Consider the following 13,361-nt stretch of genomic DNA (forward strand, 5'->3'; position numbering starts at 1 on the left):
GTCGTGGGTGGTGCTACTCCCCTCACGAATATGGCTAGCACCTGGGTATTCAGTATGGACACTCCCCTCACGATCCCTTCGATGTTCAAGACGTTCGAAATGATCTTCCGGCTGTGATCCCTGTGACTCTGCATGGTGAGCACCTAAGCCTGCCATAATATCCCTACCTCTTCTAGACTAGATTTCCCACAGACGGCGCCAATTGTAAGCGCACAATTGCACCTGGCCCCAAGAACAGTTACGGGCTCAGGCCCAATGAGCCTTAAACAATATGAATTTGTAGAGTGTGGGCTTGGAACCCAGGTTAGAAGTGGCTAAGGAATAATTGACAAGTCAAAGATTACTAACACTTGAAAACAACAAGGAATATTGTAAATCAACCTCCTCGGACGTAAGCCAAGAGTTGTTCTTATATTATCTCTTGCCCTTTTCTTCTTTTTCTTTTTGATTACAAAAAAGTCCGTCCCATTTTTCTGTTCTAGGTTGCTCCTTAAATACTCTTCTTTTTGATACTTTGTACACGTGTTGCCCTAACTCCCCCTTAGCCTAGATATTTCTTTTCTAAGTGCCTTTGAATAGTAACCAGAAGTTTCCCCTTCACTGTTCAGGTGTCACTTCCCCATTAATGCGGCCAGTGTGGTAGGTGCAGGGTCTTTAATGCGGATGTGGCAGCCTTTACCTTTGGTATTTCCCTAACATCGGCACTTCCAGGACATTCAAGGGTTCACCCCTTTTAACCATTGGTCTTGGCCGTGTCATTCCCCAACCTTTACCATGAAGTCTCTGGTTCTCTAGTGTCCGTCCGAGGAGAAATCCACCCTCGGCTGTACTCTCGGGTCCTCGGCGTATGGGCCGACCCATAGTACTAACAAGTCCTAAACCCAAGAGCAGGTCGGCCTTCCTTAGCATGGCCCAACGGCCCATGTACCCATCAGGGTCTTTTTACTCCCCACACCTATAATAAAAAAAATACACATTTAGATTTATAGTATTTAATTTAAACCATTAAATAAATCCATTTCAAAATTGAGAGCATCTTAATACTTACAGTTGACAGTCGGCAATGCATGAATGTGTGAGCTATACTAGCATTAAGTGATATTTAGCAACCAAATTTTAGATTCAACCGTGGAGGAGTGAAGGGAGTCAATCACTTGAGCGTTATCAGGACATTTTTCATGGAAAAAGAGAATGAGAATTTGAAATTAGTAACTTCAACTTTATGAGGAATTCTTCTCAACTGATTGTACTATCCTTTGGAATTGAATGTTCTTAAAACTATAAATAAACTAAGAGGTGCCCTATTTTGAGCTTGGAGAAGAAGGAATGACCAGAGTAGATAATAAAGGGAGAGCTAGCGCTTGTCCTATCCTAGGATGCGAGATATTGAGCATTCACATCAAAAATGTGAAAAATGCTAAAAGCTAAATTTAGCATCTCATTCCACAAAAATCACATCACTTCAAATCTACTGTACTCAAAATATTTAGCATCTCACCTACAGTAGACTATCATTTATGACAATCTACTGTAGTTCAAATCTTATAAAAATAAATAGTTTTTTATTCACTTTTCTTTTTCTTTTTCTCTCACCAACTCACTTTTTTCCCTCTTTTTCTTCTTTATTTCCCATTGTTGTTTCACCGGCCTTTCTACATGAGTTATATTTTCCCTTGATTTGTTTCAGGATTGGGTAGTTTTTTTTTTCCCATGATAATCACTTGATTTGGCATGGGTTTTCAGTTTTAGGTTCAATCTTAAGGGATCACACTAGAGCCTACTTGATTTGGCATGGGTTTTTAGTTGGAGGTGGACGACGAAGGTACGTGCCAGTGCGTGTTGTGGTTGATTTTGGGTCACGGTGGTAGTGGTGGTGCTGAAGTTTTATGGGGTTTTTTTTTTCCCGGTGGTGGGGGTCTTGGTGGATTTTTTTTTTGGAGGTGGCTTGTGATTGTGATGATGGTGTTTTAGCCGGTGGTGTTGATCTATTTTAATGGGTTCTGTGGTGGGTTGTTAATGGTGGTGGTTTTGTTTTGGGTTTTTTTGGCATGGTTTGTGACTACCACAGTGGTGGTAGTGGTGGCTGCTGATGGTGGTTGTTTGGGGTTTTTTTTGTGATGGGTTGTAGCTGCCACGGTGGTGCTAGTGGTGGAGAATGTGGCTGACTGCTGGCTGCCATGAATTTATGTGTGGGTTTGTGGTGGCTTGGGTGGTGAAAATAAAAAATGAGAAATAAATAATATTTTAATAAAGTGGTAAAAAAAAAAAAGTTTTGATATTAGCTATATTGTAAAGTGATGTGTTAAATGCTATAAAGTTAGTTTTTTAGATGCTAAATGCTAAAAATTTTATAACATTTAATAAGAATGCTCAAGGTTTGGTATTACACCCATTTGTATGGTATATGGCACCTTTTTCCGTAGGGAATAGGATTTATATGATTATCTATAGATTTGAAGGGCATCCATATCTATAGGCTAGGCTAGATTAGATTATATATATATATAGGATAGGATTTATATGATTATCTATAGGTTTGAAGGGCGTCCATATCTATAGGCTAGGCTAGATTTTATATATATATCTATATAAGCTACTAGGTAAATAATATTTTATTTGTGCATCATTCATCTCTCTCTCTCTCACTTGGTCAAAGGTCGAAAGGAGCAAAAACACTATAACACAATGTGCCCAAAGGTCTAAACTCTAAAGAGCACTGGCGGCGCCACATATAGGTCAGGGTGGTCCCAGGACCACCCTGACCTGAATTTTTCTTCTTTTTTTTATTTATATATATATATATATATAATAATAATAAAATTTTATTTATTTACCTTTAAAAAAAATTAGGAACACCCTCAAAAAAAATTAGGAACACTCTCAAAAAATTTTTATGCCAATAAAATTAAATTTTAGTAGATTATTTGTTACATTTTGGCTGGTACCAGTTTTTAGAAGAAAAAAAGAAAAACTCTTAAACTGACAAACTCGTCAGCACAACATGTCATTACTTGCGTCGAATGCCTAAAAAACAAATCCAGCTATTGCAAAGGTCACCCTTTCTTCTTCTTCCTTTTCGTCTTCTTTGCTTCGTCTCAAACGTTCTGCTAGTCTACCTCTTCTTTCTTTTTTTACTCTAGTTTTTGCTTTGTCAAGTTTTTTCTTTAGTTTGTTTTTTAGACTTTTAGCTTGCTAACCCCACCCACATGACAAAACTCAAAAAGCTAACAAAATATTCTTTCAAACTTATTTATTGAGTCTTGCCTCTTCCCAATATGATATACATATATACACTCTTATTGTACTATTTTTTGTTATTGTTTTTCATTATTTAATTACATATTTATATTTTAATATTCTAAAACAGTAATTGTTATGTAATAACTAAATGATTTGAGTGTCAAAAACAAAAACTAAATGATATGTTTTATTTGAGGTTTATTTATTTAGATCAATAATTTTATGTTGTATAAGAAAATATAAATATATATTATTTTTAATTTTTTTTAAAAACCCCGAAACACCCTGAAACGGTACGTCGAAATAGATCTATACTGAAATATTCCGTTCCACTAAATAAACCGAAACATGGTCCAAAACGGTATTCATAGCATTGCTTTCAAGCAAAAAGAAAAAGCTAAAAAAAAATTCGAACTTAAATCTAAAAAAGAAAAAATTGTAACAGAGAATCTGAAAAAAAAAAAAAATTGTAACAGAGCAAGCCCACCCGAGGAACACCCTAATAAATAATCCTGGAGCCGCCACTGCTAAAGAGGCCAGAGAGAGAACCAGGCATGTAGCTTGCAGGCTCTAGAGTCAAAGGTTGAACTAAGCAAAAACATGAATCGAGATCATATGCAAACCAATAGCAGAGCATTCACACATTAAAGATGTGAAAAATGTTAAATCATAATTTTAACTCTCATCCCCTTAAAATATCATCCACATCAAGCATGATATTCTTAAAATTTATGACATCTTTGCTACAATGGAGTGTCGTCTTTGACACCCTACTGTAGCACGTTACTAAAGTTTTTTATTATTATTTTTTTCTCTCTCTCACTCTCTCGTGCGTGCCTCTCTATCTTATTGGATCTAAAAAAAGGGAATTATAATTAATAAATAAATAATTTTTTAATGAAGTGGTAAAAAAAAAAAAAACCTTTGATGTTGGGTATATTATAAAGTGAAGTGTTAAAATAGATAAAATAGTGTTTTGAAATGCTAAAAGCTATATTTTTTGACATGTTTGATGAGAATGCTCTAGGGTTTGAGATTGAGAGTTAAAAAAATAATTTTCAATCTCAATATTTGAATTAAAAAAAAAAAGAGAGTAAAAAATCAAAATTAAAAAGCAAAAATGTTTGTGTGACCGATGAAGCAAACCCCGGATCCAAATCCCAAAAATACTATGACACAATGGGCCCAAAGGTCTAAACTCTAAAGAGGCCAGAGAGACCAGGCATGCAGACCTAAGATAACTTTCAGGCTCTAGACTAGCACTAGTTTATTGTATTGCCATAGATTTGTCATTGGCAGATTCTGGGCTTCGAAGACTCAAGCTTGAAGAATATGGGCCGAGAAACATGGCAAGAGGACTTAACATTTAACAAAGCTTACAGGCTAGACTAGCTTATTGTATTGCCCAAGACTTGAAATTTGCAAATTCTGGCCTTCAAAGACTGAAAGCTTGAAGGCTGTGGGCCGGAATTGACCTAAAAACAGATGGGGATGCTTGTTCCAGCTTTGAGTTTTGTAGGTTGATCGAAGATGGGAATGAAGAAAAATCGAGTTCCGCTTGTAAAGAATGTGGGAGGTGGAGGTGGGTTCTAACCACAAACATGGAATACTGTGAAATATGTTATTACCACTGAGCTATCACTTGAGCCTCTATCAGCTTGTTAAATTGTCAATTCAAAGGATAAGCTACAATAAGAGTGTAAGTTGTGGGTGGTGAGGAAATATCGATGGATGTTTGATGGAAGCTCTTATACAAAGGAGAATCAGTATGTTCAGCACTTGCACACAATGAATATAGGAGCAACTCTAGTAGGAGTGACAATGAGCACTCCGAAGCTCAAGTCAATGTTTTGTCTTGGAAGAAATTGAATGAGTGCAATTGTTATGTGTCAAGAATTGTTTATACCTTTTGGGCGTTGCAAAGGGAGTATTCATACCTTTAATTAACACTTACCAATATAGAGAAATCTATCATAAGATTCAAAACATATCCAACTTGCTTTTGGTGAATGTGACCATCTTTCTGCCATTTTTCTAATTTCAAGATGCTTTTAATTAGTAGTTGGAACTCTCACTAAAGAGACAAATTTCATCATATTACATGTTGATTGCGTGATTGGATTTAATTAATGCAATCATGATTGACATGACCTTATGATCTATATCTTTGGGTTTGCACCAATTCGACCTTTGTGAACGGCAATATTGGAAAAACCTTCGAACTGAAAATCCTAATGATTATCGATCTCATGTATCAATCTTTTGTTTGTTCGGTATAAGTTTTAGGCAAAATACTAGTCTTACCCTTGACTCATATGTTAGAGCACCACAATTTCCATTACAAGACTTAGTCTGGTCTATAGGAGGAGTTACATTAATTAATTATTTTATAAATATTTAAATTTATTGTATAATAATATGAGTGGTAGAAAAATAAAATACTCATCCCCTTCAAGTAATTGTGAACAGGTATTTGGTGAATAGATACTTAAAAATAAGTGTTAATAATAGAAGACTAAGGTCCCTAGCCTAACATTTGAATAAGCATGTTTTTCATCAAATGCCAGTGTACACCATAGATTGTCTTCAATTTCCAACATAGAGTTGTTAATACTTATGACGAGCTCTCTTACATTTAGATATTACTATTAACTATTAAATTAAAATTATTAGTTTGTTGATATTATGCTCATGCAAAATATGGATAAAAAATCATATATAAACAAAATAAAAATATATCAATAATATAGCTGAAAATGAAACATTAAAGTACATAGTAAAAATGAAAGAATAAAAATTATTTTAAGTTATGTAATGAGTGCAATTTGTAAAATTAAGACCAGTGGCAGAGCTAGAGGGTGCCATGCCCCCTTGACTTTTTGAAACTCCTACCAGTAGTGCTGTTAAAACTAAAAATTATCTCAAATTCTCACTAATTTTATTTATTGACCCCCCAGAATTTTAAAGATAAACAAGGACCGGGTTTGTTTCTCATTTTGAAGAATTACTCTTCTCTTTAAATCCATTGGGCCTCCCTCAAGTTTTAAAATTAATTCAGATAAACCCTTTACCAAAAAAAATCCAGCCCATTCATTGCCCATACCCCATCCAAAATTATACAAACATCAACAACAAAAAACTTTCAACAAATCCCAAATATCACCCGTTTACCTAAAAAAAAAAACACAAATATATTTAGAAAACATATATCCCTTATGCCACTGTAGCTGTCTTCTACAACTTTCTATTAGTTTTGTTGTGGTTTACAGCTTGCACATATTATAATATTATTATATTTTATGTAACTTTTAGTTATAGTTAATTATAAATACGACTACAATTTTGATAGCCATGTATAGGTTTATAAATCTTCTACTATTGTTATTTTATTTTAACATATATTTAGTTTTGATAGTAGTTTGAGTAATCAAACTAAGTTATTATTATTGTTAAATTAAAAAAATGTCATTATTTTTAATTTTTGTTTAAGATATATTATATTTGAAATAGTAATATGTGTACTTATTTATAAATAATTTTAGTAATATGAAAGAAGGTAGGGTATAACCTTTTTATTTTTATTTTAAATACTTACGAAAAGTGGTGTCATGACTTTTGATTAACCTATTTCATTTCATACTTGTGAGAGACTTTAAAGTTCTATGGATCAATAATGTGGTAACTATGAAATGAAGACCTCTACTTTTTTTAGTCATCAATTTTTTTTTTTTGGTTAGGTTAGTTTGGCCACTCCTAAAAAAATTTTCTGGCTCCACCACTATTTAAGACAAAGTTTCTATCAAAACCAAAATGCTTGAAACTTTTGATGATTGAGTTTTAATTGTATTATTTTCAATTTATTAAAAATTTGGTAATTTTATTTCACTAAGAAGAAGCTATGCGGATTTTTATGTACTTATTGTGCATGCCATGTCATATGATATATAATACTTACATTGAACCACAAAATCTAACCAGATTTCAATCACACTGTTAAACTTAATTTTTTATTCTCAAAACTAAAAATTATGGTAGAATATTAACATTAAAAAAAATGAAACTTTTTTTTTGAGAAGAAATGAATCTTCTTTTACATTTCTAAAGACTTTTGGCAATAGGATTTTAATTAGAGTAATATTTTTAAAATTTTTGAAAATTTGATAATAGAGTTAGAGAAAACTATCTTAATACTTTATAGGTACTCATAATAGGAGATGATATTGACTTGGCATAACCATAACTTGAGGACACAACTTTTATTTCGAAGTAATATAATAAGTTAGAAAAAAAAAATTGTACCTAACAAAATGAGACTTAATAAACTATACATAAGCTCATAAACTAGTTTTAAAATCCAATTTCAGCTTATAACCCAAATGCAGGCTTAAAACATGTAAAAAATTTAGGAGATCTCTAATAATTATAACTTTTTTCCTACGCATATATCTTGAGTTCAATATGAACAGAAGAATTAAAGGGGTGCACCTCTCATAGTCTCGTTGAAATTATGGTGTGCAATCTTCATTTTTATTTATAATTAAGTTCTAACATATTTTGGAAGACATACTATTACTGTATCAATGATTGTTGCTTTTGGTTAATGTCTTTCCGTGAAAGGAAAAGAGAAAGATGAGACCCTTCACCAAACAAATATCACATATGTGGATCTCATTATTGTTGTAAATTTTGTAATTTTCGCATTTTAAATGAACTACCAATGAAGATTTCTTTGCAGGAAAATTGACCCAAACTTCACTTTCACAAATGGAGATTAAAGTATTACTAGACCATTGACCAATAAAGAAGTCTTCGTTGGTATTTGGTAGTTCGTACAAAATTATTTTTATATTTCATCAATCCGTGTGGACCTATCTATATAATTATATATTTTTATCCCCTCCCTACTTTTCTTTCGGCTCCATTTCAATTTACATTACATGGTGATTTATCCCATACGCACCGACATTACCTCTTGTTCTTCCATATGGTCGTTACTTTGTTCTATGTTTTGTATCCCTTTGTTGTGGTTTGTGACTTTGTTCTTTGCGTCTTTGTGCTTTCTCATTTGTGGACTGTTGCTCTGTGTTTTGGTGCGAAGATGAATGTTTTGGTTCCTTTATAATTATTACTATTATAGGTAGGTGCAGATATGGTGATGGGTATTTGATGGAAGCTCTAAAAAAAAAAAAATAGAAGGTTTGTTTGACCGGTACCTGCACACAATAAACATGAAAATCCTGGCTAGGGTGGCTATAAGCACTTTGAAGATTAAGTTAGTAAAATTCTTAATTAGGGAAAAGTGGAAACTATATGGGTTAAGGGTTGCACGCCTTTAGAAATGCTACAAAGTGGGGTATGTATACCCTTGATTGGCACAAGTTTAACTATGGAAATCCAGCGTTACCCTCTTATATTGCTTTTGGTGAATCAAACATGCCCGTGCCCATGTTTGTTTTGATGATCTGGACGTGATTCCAAATGGCGGTTAGGAAAATGTTGAGTTGATGATTAGATGTAATAAATGTGATTTTGATAAATTTAACCATCAAACCAGCCTTTTGAAGGGTTCCCTTTAGATAGATCGAGATGATCATAACACTAAATTGATATGCGTATTGTTCTCATCTATTGATCTCTTGTTCAACTGACAAGTTCTTCAATTGAGACTGGCACGCTTAACTACGAAATTTCCATCTTCCTCTTATGCTGCCTGGCCCCTCACAATTATTGTTATTATTATAGGTTCAATAGCAATCTTCATTAAACCAAACAAGAGCGCAATAGTCCATACACGATAAAATACAAAGATGCATAGAACAAACCACAACAAAGGGATACAAAACAAGAGCATAAAACCATATTCTCGCTTTTAACAACTAGATTAGTCGCCGATATAGGAGGAATGACCATTTTAAAATGAAATCAAACTTAAAAGATTAAAATGAAAACTATAAACTTAAGAGACCAAAACTATAAACTTAAAAGATTAAAAATATTATTTAATCAAATTTAGAGCATTCCCAACATCATGCTCTTAATAAAATAAGCATCACTAATATATTGCGTGTGATAATATAAGTGTCTTACCATGAAAAAATAGAAAAAACACCTAATAAATTAGTATTTGTACCTGTGGCTATAATTATAGAGCTCAACCATCTTGTTATTGTCCACTCTTATTTAAATCCCCCAATTTTAATTTAGATGTAAGACATGTGACATTTACAAAAATTTAAGGGTCTTAATAACCCCATGTAAATTAAAATAAAATAAAAAGAGTCACGTATCTTATATTTAACTAAAAATTTGAGGTAATTGGAGGATTTCACGGAAGAGGATTTCATGAATAACATGGAAATGTTCATCTGAAACTTGAATCTTACCCAAACCCATAATGATACTATGTCTATTTAGAATCTCTAACAAGTAGTTCTGAAATAAGATGGTGATAAGATTTAGAAAAGACAAAAAAGATATGATAGGATTATAGGAATCTAATGTGTTATATTATGAGTTTTTATATATAAGATGATTTAAAAATGATATGCCAAAATGCACCAATATATAAACCTCCAGCTTTAATAGATAGACTAAACTAATTAAACATCTATAAACTTACTCCTACTCATCTCCTTCTTTTACTTTTTTTTTTTATTATAAAAATAATAAAACAATCAAATGAAATTGATAATAGCCTTAATATGTCACATTCACACTTTTTCTTGTTCGATTTGTTTGAACAATAGAAGATTTAGTGTAGAACAGGAGAGCATCTAAATAATTTACGAAGCATATATTTGGATTATCGCTGAATTAGAATCTTTTGCCCGTGACACACATTTTTTCAACGGATCAATTGCCTATCTTTGATTTTTTTTTTTCTTTTCAATTTTAAATATAACCCATCCATGCTATTCACAAATCACAATGCTTTTTACGAAGTCAACTTATTCCGAGTTTCTTTTCTCCACCCAAAAAAAAAAAACAACAACAACAACAATAGCAACAACTTACTCCGAGTTTCTCATAATTCTTCATTTCTTACCTAATATATAAACATATCTTACTACAATCTTTCTGATATTCTCTCCAAGGATCCTAAGACATTTTGTAATGTATCCAAAAAGTTGGCGACATATTCTTGTAGCATATAATAATTTTAGAATATATAAAATATCCAAGTGATTGTAGAAAACTTTGGAATTGACAGATTCTATAAAAATAAATAAATTGAAAAAAGTCTTTTCCAGCCCATTTAAACAGTAAGTGGTTTAGTAAACTACCTTGAAACTTCTTAAACCTTCAAACTACCATTTTTATTTGGGATTTATCATAAACCCACTGCTTCAGTAAACTACCTTGTAACTTTTAATAAATTAAAAAAACATTCCCCTAGTGTTTTTAACATGCAACAATGTTTGGTTGGCACCAAAAATGTACTTCAATGTATTGCCATGATGTTGATGATTGGTGACACCCAAGATGAGGAAAATGCCAAAATTCTTACAATAATTCTAATATGGGAGGAGGGTATTGCTGCAGTTTTTTTTGAACACCATGAATCAATGATGACAAAATAAAATGGTGAAAACACCAAAATTTGTACTTTCACCTCCCTAAAATGGTTCCGACAGAACTCAAAGAATAAACACCTTTGGAAACAAAGGTTAGTAATGTTAGCGGTCCACTACATTTATTATTATGCACTACTCACAACATATCTGTTATATATATATATATATACACACACATATATATCGGAACCTCAAAATTCGGTATTCACTGTTCGACTAGTTTTGTCTAATTACAGTCAGAAACGTATAGTTTCATTATAACAAGGCATTTAGTTTGTTGTCACCACTGATTATTGGTACTAATCCAAGCTTTTCTGGCAAATTACATTGACATTGTATGTATAATGAAATTTATAGGGAATGAAGTAAAAGTCTGAGGTGACCCTACTAACCCTATTACGGTATTACCGATATATTATCTGATCTTCATTTTCCTGTACAAATAGACAAAAAATATATATATAATAAAATAAAAAACCAACAATTCATCTGTATTTGTTTGCAAAAACCCATATGATATTATCCATTATTGATCAGCTTGAAACCTCATCCAAAAGTTTGTACCTTCTAACCTTATTCCTGAATACTTGCCTTGTGACTCCAATTCTGTTTGCTATTTCCTCTGACTTTGTCCTCCTTAGCTTCTCTTCCATTCGAGCTCTAGTTATGAGCCTCCTTCGTGTTGTTGGTGATGGGGTTGGCGATGGTGAATTTTCATCAGGCGATCGCTGTTTCTTGATGGGGTCATTGAGTTTCAATTGCAGAGTGCCTCTTTGACCCTTTAGGATTGCAAGGTTGTCACTTTTTGTGTTCCCATTCCTTTCGGTTTGGTTCTTGTTTGATGAGGAAGAATTGGAAGAGTTTTGTGACTTTTCTTTGGTGTCATCCTTTTGACTTAGACACCAATTGCAAATCTTGTAAGACTCAGCCTTTGGGTAGAGATTGCTACAATACCTGTAGTAAAGATTTGAATTGTGAGATAACAATCAGATAGCTAAGATCACAGGTACACAAAAAATATTTAAGATCCACAAAGAGAAAACCAAAATTGAATCATAAAACTGTGTTCTTGGTATATATACATACCTATGCTGTGATCTGAAATGGCAGACTTTGCATTGGAAAAGCTCGTGGGATAAACCATAGTCTCCACACATGCAACACTCAAGGCCAGGTTGTGAAGGTACAACAGCAATACCAGTCTCTTTGTTTGTTGTCATAGTGATTCATTCATACATAGAGAGAGAGAGAGAGAGAGAGAGAGAGAGAGAGAGGGTGATGATGGTTTGGGTAGCTAGGAAGACGGGAAGGCCACAAAACAAAGAGCCACAAAATTGGGTTTTTTAGGGTGTTTTGGTGAGTCACATATACCATTGATTAATGCTACTTATATGGACATTTGGGTGTCGCCGTGTCTACGAAGTAATAGAGTAATTTCCAATTGTTGCCAGGAAGAAAGAATTCATAATTGAGGTGGGGCCAGATTACAACATTCTTTCAAGGTCAAGTCTTATAATAAAAAAAATTCTCAAAAAAAAAAATCTTTATAAAATTAGCTTGTCCTATAAAAAGTAAAAAAGAATTTGATTATTAACATTAATGGGGACAATATATTGAATGTTTGTATTATAGTAATATAATAGATCACCATAAATTCAAGACAATATTGAAATTTTTTATAAAAAAAATTGTTTGTGTGTAGGCTCTAAACAGATTCAAACTCAGATTTTATTTAATGATAAGATGGTTGAGCTAATTAGAATCTAAGAAATTGATAAAATGTAGATGAAAATTTTAAACCAGTAACAATACTTGGTGAAAATAGCCAAATACCACGTTTTGGCAAAAAATTTGGTAATTTAGCACTGGTTCGGAATTAATTAGCAATGTACCACTTTTTTGGTACTCGAATTCACTGAACTCAAGTTCCTAGTGAGCATTCCATTGTGGTGCTGGCTGGGTTGGATTTTGGGCATTTAAAAATGTCACGTGGTACTCGATGATGTGAAGCTCGAATACTATGTGTCCTATACCTGAGTTTTATTGGGCTCGAATACAGCTTGGGTTCCAGGAATTTTTAGTCCACCATACTCGAGTTCAGTGAACTCGAGTATTTCCGCCAATTTTTAGTCCACCATACTCGCATCGCCAATTTAGTCGGGAATACCATCCCTTTCATTGGCTGCTCCCTAGGCTTCCAACTTGATATTTCTGTTTGTATAACTGGTGATGGATCAAACATATTATCTTAAATGTTTTTGGTGAACCATTCCGGCGTAGGATCGGGACCGAGGCATGTGTCTCTATTCTCTTCTACAACCACCTCTTCGATATGATAAACATCCTCATATTCACCCACGATATCTAGGAGCTCCTCGAACTCATCCCTAGTAACATCAATATGGGTTGCATCATCACCAAGTCTGTGATCATCTTCATTTTCGAATGTGCCCCCATGCACCTCATCATGAGAATACAAACAGAACCAATACAATAAGAATAGATTTAGAGCCAAGAAAGAGCTTATACACTGAAATCATCCCCGTT

General features: G+C 33.3%; 1 protein-coding gene across 1 annotated transcript; it reads right to left on the bottom strand.

Moving 5' to 3' along the window:
• Positions 1–11,087: 11,087 nt before the first annotated feature.
• On the bottom strand, positions 11,088–12,177 carry LOC142618967 (uncharacterized). The gene is made up of 2 exons (XM_075792036.1): positions 11,901–12,177; positions 11,088–11,768 (listed from the first exon to the last, which is right to left on the bottom strand). The coding sequence occupies exons 1-2, from the start codon at positions 12,032–12,034 to the stop codon at positions 11,348–11,350; spliced, it is 555 nt and encodes a 184-aa protein (XP_075648151.1). The 5' UTR covers positions 12,035–12,177; the 3' UTR covers positions 11,088–11,347.
• Positions 12,178–13,361: the final 1,184 nt, after the last annotated feature.

Source organism: Castanea sativa, chromosome 12, assembly GCF_040712315.1.
Source record: "Castanea sativa cultivar Marrone di Chiusa Pesio chromosome 12, ASM4071231v1".
Lineage (NCBI taxonomy): Eukaryota > Viridiplantae > Streptophyta > Magnoliopsida > Fagales > Fagaceae > Castanea > Castanea sativa.

Excerpts from the sequence above, each read along its gene's own strand:
- LOC142618967 (XM_075792036.1), bottom strand. The coding sequence starts at position 12,034 with ATGACAACAAACAAAGAGACTGGTATTGCTGTTGTACCTTCACAACCT. Across the intron at positions 11,769-11,900 it reads CATTTCAGATCACAGCATAG|GTATTGTAGCAATCTCTACC; the intron begins GTATGTATATAT and ends TCTTTACTACAG.